Here is a 19,703-nt window from a genome sequence, read left to right as displayed (position 1 = left end):
TAGAATGTCTAAGCAAACAGCTGGAGGCAGGGCTTTCTCCTATAGAGCTCCATTTTTATGGAATGCTCTGCCTACCCATGTGAGAGACGCAGACTCGGTCTCAACCTTTAAGTCTTTACTAAAGACTCATCTCTTCAGTGGGTCATATGATTGAGTGTAGTCTGGCCCAGGAGTGTGAAGGTGAACGGAAAGGCTCTGGAGCAACGAACCGCCCTTGCTGTCTCTGCCTGGCCGGTTCCCCTCTCTCCACTGGGATTCTCTGCCTCTAACCCTATTACAGGGGCTGAGTCACTTGCTTACTGGTGCTCTTTCATGCCGTCCCTAGGAGGGGTGCGTCACTTGAGTGGGTTGAGTCACTGATGTGATCTTGCTGTCTGGGTCGGTGCCGTGGCGAAGATCTTTGTGGGCTATACTCGGCCTTGCCTCAGGATGGTAAGTTGGTGGTTGAAGATATCCCTCTAGTGGTGCTTTGGCAAAGTGGGTGGGGTTATATCCTTCCTGTTAGGCCCTGTCCGGGGGTAACATCAGATGGGGCCACAGTGTTTCCTGACCCCTCCTGTCTCAGCCTCCAGTATTTATGCTGCAGTAGTTTGTGTCGGTGGGCTAGGATCAGTTTGTTATATCTGGAGTACTTCTCCTGTCTTATCCGGTGTCCTGTGTCAATTTAAGTATGCTCTCTCTAATTCTCTCTTTCTCTCTTTCTTTCTCTCTCTCGGAGGACCTGGGCCCTAGGACCATGCCTCAGGACGACCTGGCATGAGGACTCCTTGCTGTCCCTAGTCCATCTGGCCGTGCTGCTGCTCCAGTTTCAACTGTTCTGCCTGCGGCTATGGAACCCTGACCTGTTCACCAGACGTGCTACCTGTCCCAGACATGCTTTTTTAAACTCTCTAGAGACAGCAGGAGTGGTAGAGATACTCTTAATGATCGGCTATGAAAAGCCAACTGACATTTACTCCTGAGGTGCTGACTTGCTGCACTCTCGACAACTACTGTGATTATTATTATTTGACCATGCTGGTCATTTATGAACATTTGAACATCTTGGCCATGTTCTGTTATTAACTCCACCCGGCACAGCCAGAAGAGGACTGGCCACCCCTCATAGCCTGGTTCCTCTCTAGGTTTCTTCCTAGGTTTTGGCCTTTCTAGGGAGTTTTTCCTAGCCACCATGCTTCTACACCTGCATTGCTTGCTGTTTGGGGTTTTAGGCTGGGTTTCTGTATTGCACTTTGAGATATCAGCTGATGTACGAAGGGCTATATAAATACATTGTATTTTATTTTATTTGAAATTTGATTAGTACTCGGTACCACTGTTTTGTTCGGTTCACATTCACTCGTTCACATTCGCAGTTGTGTCGGTATTCTAAGCCAAACTGCTATTTAGTATTTTTGTATGCGTGCATGAATAACTGGCCTACCACTTTCAGCATTTAGTTGGCATTATTTTGGCAAGATAGCTGTGTGTATGGCTGCATTCACGTACTGTAGGCCGTTTGCAATACAGTATCTTGTAGCCTATATTCATTACCAAAACGGCCTTGCTGTAGGGCGCTGTCCATTGTGCTAATACAGCGCAGCAAATTTAGGCTTCAGATTTCAAAAGCACTTAATGATCTCAGAGTCTCAGCGTTTGAACTTTGTTTATTGCATGATTATATTAGCCAAATTCAATATAAGTCCAATGCAAGTACCATAACAAAATTTGCCGCCTTTCCGATTTCAACTGCCTCCTTAGTCAATTTATGCTGGCGCCGGGTCTACTCCTGAGGAGTAAGAGATGTTGTCATGCACTTTTCACGACTGTGTTGGTGTCTGTGGACCATGATAGATCCTTAGCGATGTGGATACCGAAGAACTTGAAGCTCTCGATCCACTCCCCTATGGCCCCGTCGATGTGAATTGGATCGTGCTCAGCTCTCCATTTCCTATGGTCCACAATAAGCTCCTTTGTCCTGCTGACGTTGAGGGTTAGTTTGTTGTTCTGGTATCACACTGCCAGGTCTCTGACCTCCTACCTATATGATGACTCATCGTTATTGATGATCAGGCCTACCATGTTGTGTCATCTGCAAACTTAATGACGGTGTTGGAAATGTGTGCTGCCACACAACTCCAAGCAAAAAGGGAGTACATGAGGGGACTAAGCAAGCACCCCTCAGTGTGACGGATGTGTTGTTGCCTACACTCACCACCTGGGGGTGACTAATCAAGAAGTTCAGGATCCAGTTGCAGGGAGGGTTGTTCAGTCCCAGAGTCCTTAGCTTAGTGATGAGCTTGGAGGGCACTGTGTTGTTGAAATTAACAGCATTCTCACATACAGTAGGGGTTCCTCTTGTCCAGGTGGGAAAGGGCAGTGTGTAGTGCAATAGATATTGTGCAATAGATATTGCGTAATCTGTGCATCGGTTGGGGCGGTTTGTTAGAGTCGGTCGAGATTGTCTGGGATTTTGGTGTTGATATGAGCCAAGATCAGCCTTTCAAAGCCTTTCATGGCTACAGATGTGAGTGCTATGGAGCGATAGTCATTTAGACAGGTAACGTTAGCGTTCTTGGGCACAGGGACTATGCTTGTCTGCTTGAAACATGTAGGTATTACAGACTGGGTCAGGGAGAGGTTGAAAATGTCAGTGAAGACACTTGCCAACTGGTTAGCGCATGCTCAGAGTATGCGTCCTGGTAATCCGTCTTACCCTGCGGCCTTGTGAATGTTCACCTTAAACCGTTTTAGATCTCTTACTCACATCGGCTTCGGAGAGTGGGATCACACAGTGGTCCGGAACATCGGGTGCTCTCATGCATGGTTCAATGTTGCTTGCCTTGAAGCGAGCATAGAAGGCATTTGGCTCGTCTGGTATGCTCGCATCACTGGGCAGCTCGTGACTGGGTTTCCGTGAATGCATGCAAGCCCTACCACATCAGACGAGCATCAGAGACAGCGTAGTAGTATTAGATCGTAATCCTGTATTGACACTTTGCCTGTTTGATTGGTCGGCGAAGGGCATAGCGGGATTTCTTATAAACATTCAAATTAGTGTCCCACTCCTTGAAAGCAGCAGTTCTTGCCTTTATCTCAGTGCTGACGTTGTCTGTAATCCATGGCTTCTGGTTGGGATATGTATGTACGGTTGCTGTGGGGACGACATCATTGATGCACTTATTAATTAAGCCGGTGACTGATGTGGTAAACTCCTCAATGCCATTGGATGAATCCCATAACATATTCCAGTCTGCACTAGCAAAAAAATCCTCTAGCTTAGCATTCGCTTTATCTGACCATTTCCGTATTAAGCACGTCACTGGTACTTTCTGTTTGAGTTTTTGCTTGTGAGCAGGTATCAGGAGGATAGCGTTATGGTCAGATTTGCCAAATAGAGGGTGAGGGAGAGCTTTGTAGGCGTTTCTGTGTGTGGCGTAAAGGTGATCTAGAGTTTTTTCACCTCTAGATGCACACAAAATGATGTGGAAACAACGTTGATTCGACCAGTGTGCATTCAGTGGGTCACAACAAGATATATTACAAAGAATGGAGGACAAACAGGCCATGGATATCTGGTTCATACAGTGCTACAATTAATTCCCAAATCATGTTGTTAAGCCACAATAAAATAAACACCGCTTGAATGCCCCTTTTAGTGAGCAAGTACTTGGCATGTCCCTGAAACGGTTTGACTAAACAAAATAACGATGGAGTGTGTCAGTCTCTATTTTTGGCCAGGCGAAAGACAGGAGATAATGAGGAGAACAGAGGCTGACCCAAACACAAAGAGAGGAGCTGCCAAGCCAATGCTGTCAACGTTATCATATATCCTGATGCTTAGTCACGTTACCTCTATACATATCTACCCCTAACACTCCAGTATCCCTGCACATTGTAAACATGGTTTTGGCACTGATCCTGGAACTGGCCCTGTAAATGGCATACTTACTTTGTCGTCTTCTTCTTATTTCTATTTCTTCCATGTTTTTGTTCTACTTTACTTTATTTTAAAGTACTATGAATATTGATTACTGCATTGTTGGGAAAGAGTTTAGTAGTAGTAGTTATTTTCTGTAGTAGTAGTAGTTATTTTCTGTTTAGTGTTTTCTGCACCTGACAGGACTGTTTCGGTTTCGTTTATTCTCTTTGTTCTTTTGTTAGAGTGTTCAGTTTAAATGAAAGGCATGAACACTTACGACGCTGCGCTTTGGTCCGATTCTTCCTCTACAGATGACGACCCCCGTTACAGAGCTACCCACCACCAACGGACCAGGCAGCGTGGTATGGAGGAGCAGAGGGTTCAGGACTCCTGGACATGGGAGGAGATATTGGACGGAAAGGGACCCTGGAGACAGGCTGGGGAATATCGCCACCCGAAAAAGGAGCTGGAGGCAGCTAAAGCTGAGAGGCGGCAATATGAGGCAAGGCAGCGCAGCAGGCATGAGAGGCAGACCCAAATTATTTTTTGAGGAGTGCACATGGGGAGATTGGCGGAGTCAGGCGATAGACCTGAGCCAATTCCCTGTGTTTACCAGAATCAGCGCGGTACTGGTCAGGCACCGTGTTATGCGGTAAAGCGCACAGTGTCTCCAGTACATGCTCATAGCCCGGAGCGCTATATGCCAGCCCCCCGCAAGTGCCATGCGAGAGTGGGCATCCAGCCAGGGCGGATTGTGGCAGCTCAGCGCACTTGGTCTCCGGTGCGCCGTTTTGGTCCAGGGTATCCTGCTCCGGCTCTGCGCACTGAGTCTCCGGTACGCTGGGACTGTTCAGTTCGTCCTATGCCTGCGCTCCGCCCGTGCCTGGCTAAAGTGGGCATTGAGCCAAGTGGAGACGTGTGAGTGGTAAGCACCAGATATCCAGTGCTCCCCCACAGCCCGGTTCAACCTGTGCCTGCACTCTGGAGGGGCCGGGTTAAAGTTTGCATTCAGCCTGGAGGAGTGGTGCCAAGGCTGAGCACAGGAGCTCCAGTGCTCCCCCACAGCCCGGTTCATCCGGTGCCTCCTCTACGCACCAGGCCTCCTGTAGGTCTCCCCAGCCTGCTGGGCCCTGTGGCAACCCCACGCACCAGGCTGTCTCTGCGTCTCCTCCCTCCAGTCCGGAGCCCCCAGCGACGCCCTCCAGTCCGGAGCATCCAGCGACGCCCTCCAGTCCGGAGCCTCCAGCGACGCCCTCCAGTCCGGAGCCTCCAATAAGGGTGCCCAGTCCGGGGCCCACAACAAGGGTGCCCAGTCCGGGGCCTGCTACGAGGGTGCCCAGTCCGGGGCCCGCTACGAGGGTGCCCAGTCTGGGGCCCGCTACGAGGGTGCCCAGTCCGGGGCCTGCTACGAGGGTGCCCAGTCCGGGGCCCGCTACGAGGGTGCCCAGTCCGGGGCCCGCTACGAAGGCGCCCAGTCCGGGTCGGCGGCAAGGGTTCCCACTCTAGAGGCGCCACCTAAGTGGGCCAAGCCAGAGGTGGAGCGGGGTCTACGTCCCGCACCAGAGCCGCCACCATGGAGAAATGCCCACCCAGACCCTCCCCTATAGGTGGGGGGGGGGGGGGTACTGTCATGCCCTGACCGTAGAGAGCTTTTTATGTCTCTATTTTGGTTTGGTCAGGGTGTGATTTGGGTGGGAATTCTATGTTCCTTTTTCTATGTTTTGTATTTCTTTGTTTTGGCCGGGTATGGTTCTCAATCAGGGACAGCTGACTATCAATGTCTCTGATTGGGAACCATACTTAGGTAGCTTTTTCCCACATGGTTTTTGTGGGTAGTTATTTTCTGTTTAGTGTTTTCTGCACCTGACAGGACTGTTTTGGTTTCGTTTATTCTCTTTGTTCTTTTGTTAGAGTGTTCAGTTTAAATAAAAAGTCATGAACACTTACCACGCTGAGCTTTGGTCTGATTCCTCCTCTTCAGACGACAACACCCGTTAGTTACATCAAACAGACGCAGGTAATCTGCTTTCAAGGCATTGGTTTGATATACAGTGCCTTGCGAAAGTATTCGGCCCCCTTGAACTTTGCGACCTTTTGCCACATTTCAGGGTTTAAACATAAAGATATAAAACTGTATTTTTTTGTGAAGAATCAACAACAAATGGGACACAATCATGAAGTGGAACGACATTTATTGGATATTTCAAACTTTTTTAACAAATCAAAAACTGAAAATTGGGCGTGCAAAATTATTCAGCCCCTTTACTTTCAGTGCAGCAAACTCTCTCCAGAAGTTCAGTGAGGATGTCTGAATGATCCAATGTTGACCTAAATGACTAATGATGACAACAATCAGTCGTATATTGCACAAATCTGGCCTTTATGGAAGAGTGGCAAGAAGAAAGCCATTTCTTAAAGATATCCATAAAAAGTGTTGTTTAAAGTTTGTCACAAGCCACCTGGGAGACACACCAAACATGTGGAAGAAGGTGCTCTGGTCAGATGAAACCAAAATTGAACTTTTTGGCAACAATGCAAAACGTTATGTTTGGCGTAAAAGCAACACAGCTCATCACCCTGACCACACCATCCCCACTGTCAAACATGGTGGTGGCAGCATCATGGTTTGGGCCTGCTTTTCTTCAGCAGGGACAGGGAAGATGGTTAAAATTGATGGGAAGATGGATGGAGCCAAATACAGGACTATTCTGGAAGAAAACCTGATGGAGTCTGCAAAAGACCTGAGACTGGGACGGAGATTTGTCTTCCAACAAGACAATGATCCAAAACATAAAGCAAAATCTACAATGGAATGGTTCAAAAATAAACATATCCAGGTGTTAGAATGGCCAAGTCAAAGTCCAGACCTGAATCCAATCGAGAATCTGTGGAAAGAACTGAAAACTGCTGTTCACAAATGCTCTCCATTCAACCTCGCTGAGCTCGAGCTGTTTTGCAAGGAGGAATGGGAAAAAATGTCAGTCTCTCGATGTGCAAAACTGATAGAGACATACCCCAAGCGACTTACAGCTGTAATCGCAGCAAAAGGTGGCGCTACAAAGTATTAACTTAAGGGGGCTGAATAATTTTGCACGCCCAATTTTTCAGTTTTTGATTTGTTAAAAAAGTTTGAAATATCCAATAAATGTCGTTCCACTTCATGATTGTGTCCCACTTGTTGTTGATTCTTCACAAAAACATACAGTTTTATATATTTATGTTTGAAGCCTGAAATGTGGCAAAAGGTCGCAAAGTTCAAGGGGGCCGAATACTTTCGCAAGGCACTGTAAAGGCACCAACGCTGCACTGTCTTCTTGAGGTAGGGTAGTGACGTCTTTATGGAAGTGTACTGTATGCCCCTCTAGCCCGCAAAGTAGAAATTACAGTAGATGTAGAAAGTAGCTAGCGGGAGAGAAGGGGGAAGTAGGAACATAGGGCGGGAATTATACTTAATAAATAACATTCTCATTGTAGTTAAGACAATAACCAATTTGATAATTAATATGTTTTTGTGTTGTACAAGGAAACATGTAGACACATAAATACGAGCTGAGCAAACATGTGAGCATTATTTAGATTATTAAAATATACAAGACAAATTTTCAAGAAGAGCAATACAGAAGCTTATTCTATGCTCCTATTGCCACTTTGAATTTTTTTTTATGTCACAGGGATATTTTGTAAGTCTATCGACAAAGATCAAATTAAATGAAGTCACCTTGGACCAAAACGAGTCTTTTGGATCCCTCTAGCAGCAGCTACTGTATATGTATTATTTTCTTCTCTATGTGTCTATGTGTCACAATCGAAACTGGACTTCTGACACGTTATGGCATTTTCATACATGTTTGATTTTTATTATATTTAATTCCTGTTTTCATATAGGAGATATGAGTTACACGTTGGGAGAGGGTGTTTGCATTTCACCAATGGATCTCTGGTCTTGCAGAGACTTCGTTTGAAGAGTGCTTGTTGTGTTAGTTCTCTAGGGCAAGAACAGGGAACCATACCGCACTACACAGTAAGACCTCTGTTATGTGTCACCTGTCCTAGAAGGGATATAGTCACAGTCTACAAGAGAAGTGAAAGCTCATCAGTTGTAATGCAAAATGTTACCATTCTTGCTATAGGTCACTAAACACAGGCAAGAAATGGCAGCAGAAAGTTGAACTTCAGGTAGTTGACAGTTTATATTTGAAAGTAAGCGGAGTAGCCTAGTAGAGGAACAGGTTAGAGGGGAACAGGGAAACACTGTGGTCAAAAAGCACATGTTCATGACATTTAATTTAATTTACTCTTACTGTTTCATACAGTACCAGTCAAAAGTTTGGACACATCTACTCATTCCAGGGTTTTTCTTTATTGTTAGTATTTTCTACATTGTAGAATAATAGTGAAGACATCAAAACTATGAACTAACACATATGGAATCATGTAGTAGGGGTGGTATACAGAAGATAGCCCTATTTGGTAAAATACCAAGTCCATATTATGGCAAGAACCACTCAAATAAGCAAAGAGAAACGACAGTCCATCATTACTTTAAGACATGAAGGGCAGTCAATGCGGAACATTTCAAGAACTTTGAAAGTTTTGTCAAGGGCAGTCACAAAAACCAATAGATTGATGATGAAACTGGCTCATGAGGACAGTCACAGGAATGGAAGACTGATATACCGCTGCTGCAGAGGCTAAGTTCAATAGAGAGTTACCAGCCTCAGAAATTGCAGCCCAAATGAATGATTCACAAGAGTTTAAGTAATAGACACATCAATGTCAACTGTTCAAAGGAGGCTATGTGAGTCAGGCCTTCATTGCTGCAAAGAAACCACTACTAAAGTACACCCATAAGAACAAAAGACATGCTTGGGCCAAGAAACACGAGCAATGGGCATTAGACTTTGGAAATCTGTCCTTCCAATAAAATGTTATTTGATTTGACCCAACCCTCCCTGTTTTTCAACTTGTTGTTCAGTAAAGCCAAAGAGTGTCTATTATATTGACAAGATAGTCAAGTGACTGCTCCAACGATCGAAAAACATGTTCTCAAAGATTAAAGGAAGGCAGGAAGAGGCAAGATCATGTTAGGCCTATTCTAGTCAATGAGAGGGCAGTTATGTGTGAACAATAGGCCATAGATATTGATAGAGGAGTCATCTTTATATTTGTGCAATTATAGTGTCTGTGCCAGCAAGGGCAGCGCCATTGAGATTCTCCATTTTAAAGTAGTTAATTTTCTTATTCTTCATTGGCTGATTGCTCCCAACTCATAGGAACCCACACCCAGTTGAATACTTCTAATTGGTGGAAGCCCTCAATAGCAACGTCCTTAAAAGTGTTATATCCATGATGATTCCTCTATCCATCTCTATGACAACAAGCACAACCCTGATGGAGTCGTTTTTTTCAAATTTGCCGAAATGCCACGTGCTTCCACTTATATCAATGCATTCGTAACAATCTAACCACGAAACGTATATTAGATCAAATAAGTCTCACTTAGTAATTTTTTTTTTGGTTGAACAAATTCGACACTCATTCATTGACCTCCATACAAAAATTCCTCACTACGTGGGTTTATTTTCGTTTTCGTGGACAGATTTTGGGTGGAGTAAAACTTCTCCATTAGTCTCTTCCTCTCTGCTGCCGTACGTTTTTGCGTGCTCAAGAAACGTGAACGAGCATATTCAGGTGAGTGTTGCATTCATTTTAAGACGTTTTGAGCTAGTTCTGATATTAAGAACTTTATATTTTGACCCGTTCATGTGGATAATCCTTATTTGTGCCAATCCTGCTGTCTTTAGGTTGACAATTATTTTGAAAATTCGCAGCATGCCAATGCAAACACCATTTTGTTGTGATTTTGTTATTCATCTATTTGAAATGTTTTAATTTCTCTGTAACAAAAACAACTTCAGATGTACAACTGTCTTTTTTGCGTGTGCCAAATTCAGTTTAGTTTCGTTTCTTTATTCTGACCACTGTGAAGGAAAGGGCGTGGTGAAAGTGAAAGTTAAGCTCTTCACATAGCATCTGATCATGTAGCAGTCTATTGCTCTTATCAGACAGTCAAAATGAGCACAGACTGTTTACTTTGGAGAAACAATGTCAAATCTAATGAATTTGACATCTGCACGTTTCAACAAACTCAAAATAGCCAGTTTACAGAATCTCGCAGGTGTTTAGGGTGGCTTGGGGTTAAACACCAGGGTTGACCGGTCCAGTTAAAATGTCAAATTGAAAAGACCTGAAAACCTGCCCAGAAAGTCTGAAAACTATCCATTTTTTCGCAGCAACGGAGGAGTTGCCATGTTTATCCAATAAATCAATTTTCTATAACGTTATTGATCTAATTGAGACGGAATAACGAAGTAATTTGTAACGGCAAGAAGCCAAATTAAGTTTCCCATCAAAATAAGTATTATTATTGGGGAGCTAATGTGATGTAATAGCCTTGTGGTTGGACCGGTAACCGAAAGGTTGCTGGATCGAATCCCCGAGCTGACAAGGTAAAAATCTGTCGTTCTGACCCAAAATAAGGCACTGTTCCCGGGGCGCCGACGACGGGGATGTCGATTAAGGCTGCCCCCCGCACCTCTGATTCAGAGGGGTTGGGTTAAATGCAGAATACACATTTCAGTTGAAGCCATTCAATTGTACAACTGACTTGGTACCCCCCTTTCCTAATAAAGGAATTTCAATATGTTCTAACAAAAATTATAATTCGCTTTTATTAAACTTGCTAGATCTTTTTCCCTCAATGGATGTCGATTTAACTCGTTTGACTGCTATGATTTTAAATAAATCCCCTTTTGAGCATGTGCAAAACTATAGATAAATCCGACAGAGTGAGTGATAAAAGTTGGACAGAGGATCTCGAAATCTCTGCAAAGAAACACTTGGACGAACTTCAAAAATCACGTTAGGGCTATTTTCTGGCAATTGTGCCTTTACTATGTGCCAGCTGTTAATAAGACTACAAACAGTTATAAATGGTATATTTGCGAGATTTACTTGTCATTTCAATAGGCATATGGCCTATGCTACTGACTACAATCTGGATTTATGATTGTATGTAGCCTATAGCCCCGATTTCTCATAACAGAAGCACGCAAGGGAGTTCCATAACTTCCATTTCAAATTCACTCGCGCAGTGCACGAGACCCAAGAACTGAGCATGCTTAAAACTTTGTCTTGATACGATTTTTCACAAGTATGGTTGACATTATAATGCAGTTTAAACCACCTCTGAGTGAATGTATCTAATTCACTCTAGTGTGTCTGAAGTAGGTTTCCAGTGCTTTGTTGCTGTTATTTCTGGATGCACATCAGTTCTTGCGTGTTAAACTGTTTTATGAAAAAGGGTTGGAAATACACTATATATACAAAAGTATGTGGACCCCCTTCAAATTAGTGGATTCGGCTATTTCAGCCACACCCTTTGCTGACAGGTGTATAAAATCGAGCACACAGCCATGCAATCTCCATAGACAAACATTGACCTTACTGGCCTTACTGATGAGCCACACAAGCTCACATAACGGGACTGCTAAAGCACGTAAAATCCATCTGTCCTCAGTTGCAACACTCACTACTGAGTTCCAAACTGCCCCTGGAAGCAAAGTCAACACAAGAACTGTTAGTCGGAAGTTCCTTGAATTGGGATTCCATGGCCAAGCAGCCGCACACAAGCTTAAGATCGCCATGTGCAATGCCACGTGTCGGCTGGAGTGGTGTAAAGCTCGTCGCCGTTGGACTCTGGAGCAGTGGAAACGCATTCTCTGGAGTGATGAATTACGTTTCACCATCTGGCAGTCCGACGAACAATTCTGGTTTTGGCTGATGCCAGGAGAACGCTACCTGCCCCAATGCATAGTGGCAACTGTAAAGTATGGTGGAGGAGGAGTAATGGCCTGGGGCTGTTTTCCATGGTTCAGGCTAGTCCCCTTAGTACCAGTGATGGGAAATCTTAACGCTACAGCATACAATGACATTCTAGACAATTCGGTGCTTCCAACATTGTGGCAACAGTTTGGGGATGGCCCTTTCCTGTTTCAGCATGACAATACCCTGTGTACAAAGCAAGGTCCATACAGAAATGGTTTGTCGAGATCGTTGTGGAAGAACTTGACTGGCCTGCACAGAGCCCTGACCTCTACCCCATCGAACACCTTTGGGATTAATTGTAACACCAACTGTGAAACAGGCCTAATCACCCAACATCAGTGCCTGACCTCACTAATGCCCTTGTGGCTGAATGGAAACAAGTCCCTGCAGCAATTATTTATTTATTTTTTCTCACCTTTTTTTAACCAGGTAGGCAAGTTGAGAACAAGTTCTCATTTACAATTGCGACCTGGCCAGGATAAAGCAAAGCAGTTCGACACATACAACAACACAGAGTTACACATGGAGTAAAACAAACATACAGTCAATAATACAGTATAAATAAGTCTATATACGATGTGATCAAATGAGGTGAGATAAGGGAGGTAAAGGCAAAAAAAGGCCATGGTGGCAAAGTAAATACAATATAGCAAGTAAAACACTGGAATGGTAGATTTGCAATGGAAGAATGTGCAAAGTAGAAATAAAAATAATGGGGTGCAAAGGAGCAAAATAAATAAATCAATAAAATACAGTAGGGAAAGAGGTAGTTGTTTGGGCTAAATTATAGGTGGGCTATGTACAGGTGCAGTAATCTGTGAGCTGCTCTGACAGTTGGTGCTTAAAGCTAGTGAGGGAGATGTGTTTCCAGTTTCAGAGATTTTTGTAGTTCGTTCCAGTCATTGGCAGCAGAGAACTGGAAGGAGAGGCGGCCAAAGAAAGAATTGGTTTTGGGGGTGACTAGAGAGATATACCTGCTGGAGCTTGTGCTACAGGTGGGAGATGCTATGGAGACCAGCGAGCTGAGATAAGGGGGGACTTTACCTAGCAGGGTCTTGTAGATGACATGGAGCCAGTGGGTTTGGCGATGAGTATGAAGCGAGGGCCAGCCAACGAGAGCGTACAGGTCGCAATGGTGGGTAGTATATGGGGCTTTGGTGACAAAACGGATTGCACTGTGATAGACTGCATCCAATTTGTTGAGTAGGGTATTGGAGGCTATTTTGTAAATGACATCGCCAAAGTTGAGGATTGGTAGGATGGTCAGTTTTACAAAGGGTATGTTTGGCAGCATGAGTGAAGGATGCTTTGTTGCGAAATAGGAAGCCAATTCTAGATTTAACTTTGGATTGGAGATGTTTGATATGGGTCTGGAAGGAGAGTTTACAGTCTAACCAGACACCTAAGTATTTGTAGTTGTCCACGTATTCTAAGTCAGAGCCAATGTTCCAACATCTATTGGAAAGCCTTCCCAGAAGAGTGGAGGCTGTTATTACAGCAGCAAAGGGGGGGACCAACTCCATATTAATGCCCATGATTTTGGAATGAGATGTTGGAATGAGAGTAGCTGTCCACATATTTTTGTATATAGTATATGTATGTAGTGTATATATACAGTGCTTTCGCAAAGTATTCAGACCTTGACTTTTTCCACATTTTTTGTTACAGCCTTATTCTAAAATTGATTAAATAATCTACACACAATACCCCATAATGACAAAGAGAAAACAGATAAAACAGTTTTTTAAACAGAAATACCTTGTTTAAGTAAGTATTCAGACCCTTTGCTATGAGACTTGAAATTGAGCTCAGTTGCATCCCGTTTCCATTGATCATCCTTGATATTTCTACAACTTGACTGGAGTCCACCTGATGTAAATTCAGTTGATTGGACATGATTTGGAAAGGCACAAACCTGTCTAAATAAGGTCCCACAGTTGTTAGTGCATGTCAGAGAAAAACCAAGCTATGAGGTCGAAGGAATTGTCCCTAGAGCTCCGAGACAGGATTGTGTTGAGGCACAGATCTGGGGAAGGGTACCAAAAAAATGTCTGCAGCATTGAAGGTCCCCAAGAACAGGGGCCTTCATTATTCTAAAATGGAAGAAGTTTGGAACCACCAAGACTCTTCCTAGAGCTGAGCAATCGGGGGAGAAGGACCTTGGTCAGTGACATGACCAAGATCCCGATGGTCACTCTGACAGAGCCTGCACAGAGCCCTGTCAGACTGCACAGAGTTCCTTTGTGGAGATGGGAGAACCTTCCAGAAGGACAACCGTCCTTGCAGCACTCAACAAATTAGACCTTTATGGTAGAGTGGTCAGACGGAAGACACTCCTCAGTAAAAGGAACATGAGAGCCCTTTTGGAATTTGGCAAAAGGCACCTAAAGACTCTCAGACCATGAGAAACAAGATTCTCTGGCCTGATGAAACCAAGATTGAACTATTTTTGGCCTGAATGCTAAGCATCACGTCTGGAGTAAATCTGGCACCATGCCTATGTTGAAGCATGGTGGTGGCAGCATCATGCTGTAGGGATGTTTGTCAGCTGCAGGGACTTGGAGACTAGTCAGGATCAAGGCAAAGGTGAACGGCGCAAAGTACAGAGAATTGGGGCGACGGTTCACCTTCTAACAAGACAACGACCCTAAGCACACAGCCAAAACAAGACAAGAGTGGCTTCGGGACAAGTCTCTGAATGTCCTTGAGTGGCCTAACCAGAGCCCTGACTGGAACCCGATCAAACATCTCTGGAGAGACCTGAAAATAGCTGTGCATTGACGCTCCCCATCCAACCTGACAGAGCTTGAGAGGATCTGCAGAGAAGAATGGGAGAAACTCCCCAAACACAGGTGTGTCAAGCTTGTAGTGTCATACCCAAGAAGACTCAAGCCTGTAATCGCTGCTAAAGCTGCAACAAGCTACTGAGTGAAGGGTCAAAATAATTATGTAAATGTCATATTTACTTTAAAAAAATATATCATATATACATTTGCAAAGATTTCTAACCTGGTTTTTGCTTTGTCATTACGAGGTATTGTGTGTAGATTGATGAAGAAAAAAATATATTTAATCCATTTTAGAATAAGGTTGTAACGTAACAAAATGTGGAAAAAGTCAAGGGTTCTGAATACTTTCCGAATGCACTGTATATCATTTTTTTACGACTCCCTGCAGTACCGCTGCGGCCCCCAGTTGTATACCCGTGTTCTAGATCTTATATTGTGAGAACATGGCAACCATGTTCTATGTAAGTTTATGGGATGTTGATGGAATGTTCTACTAAACCTCAGAACTGGACACAAAGTTCCCATGAAACATGTCTAGAACATTAATATTGAATATTTTTAGAATAGGGTAATGACGTTCTGGGTTAGTTCTGGTTGATATTAAGGGAATGGTCTCTTGAAAACAGTCCTTGCAATTCACTGGAACATTACTATGAAAACATTTGGCCCATTCTCTAAAGTTGTGGGAACATTTGTTGTTAGCTGGGTAAATTTGATAAAACTACAGCTGAAGCATTAGGGTCTTATGTCAGAATCTCATTTGTAGGGATGCACGATATATCGGTGACACGATCGAGCGATGTCTAGTTTAACACCGGTGTGCAAAACCGGTGTGAAAGCTGACGTGCATACTTATATAACGTAATGGCGCCACGTAAAATGTTGCGCTACGTGTGTGTTTGTGTAACCTTTATTTAACTAGGCAAGTCAGTTAAGAACACATTTTTATTTACAATGACGGCCAAACCCGGGCGATGCTGGGCCAATTGTGCTCCGCTCTATGGGACTCCCAATCACGGCCGGATGTGATACAGGCTGGATTCGAACCAGGGAGTGTAGTGACACCTCTTGCACTGAAATGCAGTGCCTTAGACCGCTGTGTCCTTGTGTGTATTTAACTGTACTAAAATGCTTAAGGCCTCTAAAATGTTTAATAACTGTTATCGGGTTTTTGACAAGGAAAATATCGGTATCAGCCAAAAATGTCATATCGGTGCATCACTACTCATTTGTGTTTTTCCTCAGACTACCCCTACTGAGACCAACGTGATCCCCACCATGAACCCTAAACTGACTCAGGAACAGGAGAAACAGCTGTGTTCCTTACTGGGAAACATCAAACTCAGCCTGCTGTTCAAGGCCAGTATACATGGCTACACAGGAACAGCCTTTCACCAGAAATGTGACCACCAAGGTCCCACAGTCTCTGTAGGATATAACTCCACAGGGTTTGTTTTTGGAGGCTACACAAGTAAAGATCATGACCTAGCCAAGCAAGGCCAGTACATACAGGATGACAAAGCCTTTTTGTTTAGTTTAACTGGTAGAAATCCTGTCAGGTATCCCGTCACAAATGCCCAATATGCGGTCAAAATGCAAAACACAACTGGCCCTTACTTTGGGGAGGCTTTGCTGTTTATGAACGCTAACACAGCTACAGTGATCAGCACTCCAGGAAACTACTACAACTTCAATGCTGCAGAAATGCATGGCAATAACCTTAACCTAACTGAGTGTGAGGTGTATAAAGTGGAAGGTAAGTGTAGAATCAATTCTCTTCTCTCTTTAATGTGTATTTTTTATTGTGCATGTTGTTATGATTCTTTTCTTTTTAACAGAAGGTGGTAACATCATCGAAAAGCCATGGAGGACAATTCTTTGGAAAGCTGAGTAAGCTCCAACCAGAAATTACCATTTATTTTTTGTGATGCTGTAATGCCTATATTAAAGTTGACTACAATTGCATCATTTGATTCTCACATGGGCCACATATACTGAATGTTATACGATTGATGAGTACAGTACATTAAAGCATTTGCATATTAATTTGAGGTTCTTGTCATCCACAGGAGGAGAAAGGAGCTGATGGAGTCTGTTAAGCTCTACAGGCCCATGATCAGTTCTGTGGGTCAGGCTAGAGTTCTACTCATCGGCCCCGTCGGCGCTGGAAAGTCCAGCTTTTTCAACTCTGTCAACTCCATCTTTCGAGGCCATGTGACCAGCCAGGCCATATCGGGCAATTCTGGAACCAGTCTGACCACTCAGGTATGTGGTCTACCGTGTTAAACAACTGGTCTTATTCTTCTTTTGTCTCTGCTTCAACAGTTTGAATGAATTTCATCATATTTATGTGGACAAAATCAGTTGTGTAGTAGAGGGTAAACACAGTTTACCTACTTTTTTTTGTTGCTCAATAGTCTACACACCTTTTGAATGTATAGGCAGCATTAGTTTTTCCACCGCAACCAGTGATTAGAGTTTGCTTACCAATTTATATTTTACCACTGCATCACTGGACAAAATTATGATGCATTAATTAAATTTCACAGTTTCGCACCTACTCAGTTAAGGCTGGACGCGATGGCAAACCGCTGCCAATCATTTTGTGTGACACGATGGGAATGGAGGAGGCCACAGGGGCGGGGCTAGATGTGGATGACATCAGCAGCATTCTGAAAGGCCATGTGCCAGACAGATACCGGGTGAGGGGCACCATATACATACATGCATGCATGCATACATACATACATACATACACTTTGATTCTCCTTAGTGTGACCCAAACCCCTCATCTTTCCCTTTCCCAGTTCAACCCATCAGTCCCTCTGCAAGCAGATGCCCACGGATTCCAGCAGTCAGTGAACCTGCATGAAAGGATCCACTGTGTGGTGTACGTCATGGATACCTGCAAAGTCTCCATTATGTCAACCAAACTAGAGGAGAAACTGGCAGCCATTCGCAGGAGGGTCAACTTGCTAGGTCAGTCAGTCAGAGAGAAACCTGGGTTAAAGATGATTGATTATACAGACTATACTAGCGCAATCCCTGGTTAGTGACACTAATGGAGGGTTGTTGTTCCACAGGCATCCCACAGCTGGTTCTTCTTACCAAGGTGGATGAGGCCTGTCCCTGTGTGGCCGACAACTTGAGGAACGTGTATAACAGCCAGTACATAAAGACCAAGGTGAGCTCTGCACTCCCCAAGTATTAGATGACCATGAACAGTCACATTAATGTTTGGGTAATGCTTGGTGTGTCCCGACTCCCATAGGCCCAGGAGGTGAGTGGCCGTCTGGGGGTACCCATGTCGTGCATTGTCCCAGTAAAGAACTACAGTGAAGAGCTGGAGCTGGACATGAGCTGTGACATCCTGCTCCTCAGTGCCCTGATCCAGATGCTCCGCTTCGCAGACAACTACTTTGATGAAGTCAACGACCAAGAGAAGCACAACTAGACCAAGTGGAGGAGATCACCCAGCATGGTGGTGGTATTTCCAGTCTATGCCACCTTGTTTAGCCCTCTCTCTGCTTCATTCTGTATATCTTGTTCTATGGTGTTCACGTAATCATAATTATGATGACTAGTTATCCATTACACAACTACAGAATGATAAGAATATCTTAACATGCCTCATTGAGCCTACATCTTGAATATTTGATTCAATTGCTAGAAATAATCTGTATTAGGCCTAGATTGAAAGTTAGTTCACTTGCATTGCTAATTCTGTTTACATCATTGTGATTGTTTGGATTACATGGGATAGGTGAAAGGATTGGGTGTTCTTCATATGTTCATTGGTTGCTTTGAAGCAAACTAAAGACACCACCACTCTATACTAGTTGATCCTACATAGTCAGGATAGTATCATATAGCAATCTGCTCCTCAGAATATACCCCCGCTGAAGAAAAGGACAAGGTAAACTTAGTACAAGATCATGTAGTTTTTATATTGGATTCACTTAAAGTTTGACCACTAGACGGCAGTATATCACCATGAAAGTGAAAATAAGTTATTGGAAAAGCTGCCATTAAAGTTACCTTTGTTGAATATCATAGTATTGTGTCCTCATTTTTCATTGTGTTAGTTGACACTATGGTACATTTAAATCACCATTGATCACATATGAAACAGTAACAGTCAATGGAATGAACGTGTTTGAACATGTTTTTTGAGCACAGTGTTTCCCTTTAGATTGGTCCTGACCTGTTCCTCGACTACTCTGCTTACTTTCAAATACAAACTGTCAACTACTTTCTGCTGCCACGTCTTTCCAGTGTTACAACTGAGGAGCTTAACTTCATTTAGACACCATGTCCCTTCCAGACAGGTGACAGAGGTCTTACTATGTAATGCGGTGAGATTCACTGTCCTCACCCCAGAGAAGGAACACAGCAAGCACTCCAAAACAGCCAAAGAATGTTTTATTTCGGGGCCTCACCGATTCTTTCAAATGCCTTTGCTGGAAGACAAGAGCGTCATTGCTGAAATGCAAACAATACCCTCTCCCAAAACATAACTTGTATCTCCTATATGAAAACAGGAATTCAATATAATAGTCCAGTTTAGATTGACATAGAGAGGAAAATAATGTATACAGCTGTTGCTGAAAAAAAGAAACTGGTTTTGGTTCTGGGTGACTTCATTTAATATCTTTATCGGTAGACTTGCAAAATGTCACTGACCTTAAAACATTTCAAAATGACAAGAGGAAGTTTCTTGATCATTCCTTTGTATATTTTACTAGTCAATAGACTGCTTACAGGTTTTTGTTTTGTCTATGTTTACATATTACAAAAACATAAAACAATAACTAATTAGATTATAATGCAACAGGGGCCACGGTGTGTGCCAGCTTTTGTTTCAGTTTAGCTCTAGCACACCTGATTCAACTATGACTCAGGTGAGATAGTGCTGGGTTGGAACATACTCATGCAGGCAGCCTCACAGGAAAAGACAAGAGTTGCTCACCCCTGACATAAATGTCTCTAATAAGTACAGAATATTCCAACTCTTTCAGCTGGTTGGTTTGAATAATCAAGGTAATGTTCAGTCTTGAACAGCCTGTGGGCTATGTGAAGAAGCCGTACCTTAAAAGTCAAGGTCCAATGTGGATGCTTCTAAAGTG

The 19,703-nt window shown here is 43.6% G+C and overlaps 1 protein-coding gene and 1 long non-coding RNA gene across 2 annotated transcripts; both read left to right on the top strand.

The window, feature by feature from the left end:
• The first annotated feature begins 329 nt into the window (after positions 1-329).
• LOC135525321 (uncharacterized) lies at positions 330-5,847 on the top strand. The gene is made up of 2 exons (XR_010453121.1): positions 330-432; positions 719-5,847. It is a non-coding gene; the product is annotated as an uncharacterized LOC135525321 (long non-coding RNA).
• Positions 5,848-9,507: 3,660 nt separating this feature from the next.
• LOC135524667 (interferon-induced protein 44-like) lies at positions 9,508-18,630 on the top strand. Its single transcript, XM_064952402.1, has 8 exons — positions 9,508-9,592; positions 15,823-16,333; positions 16,416-16,467; positions 16,647-16,842; positions 17,127-17,279; positions 17,385-17,556; positions 17,661-17,761; positions 17,849-18,630. The coding sequence occupies exons 2-8, from the start codon at positions 15,856-15,858 to the stop codon at positions 18,029-18,031; spliced, it is 1,335 nt and encodes a 444-aa protein (XP_064808474.1). The 5' UTR covers positions 9,508-9,592; positions 15,823-15,855; the 3' UTR covers positions 18,032-18,630.
• The last annotated feature ends 1,073 nt before the right edge of the window (positions 18,631-19,703 follow it).

The sequence above is a fragment of the Oncorhynchus masou genome, chromosome 31 (genome assembly GCF_036934945.1).
Source record: "Oncorhynchus masou masou isolate Uvic2021 chromosome 31, UVic_Omas_1.1, whole genome shotgun sequence".
Classification (NCBI taxonomy): domain Eukaryota; kingdom Metazoa; phylum Chordata; class Actinopteri; order Salmoniformes; family Salmonidae; genus Oncorhynchus; species Oncorhynchus masou.
The sequence above is the reverse complement of the archived record's forward strand: the minus strand, read 5'-3'. Positions and strand labels throughout refer to the sequence as shown.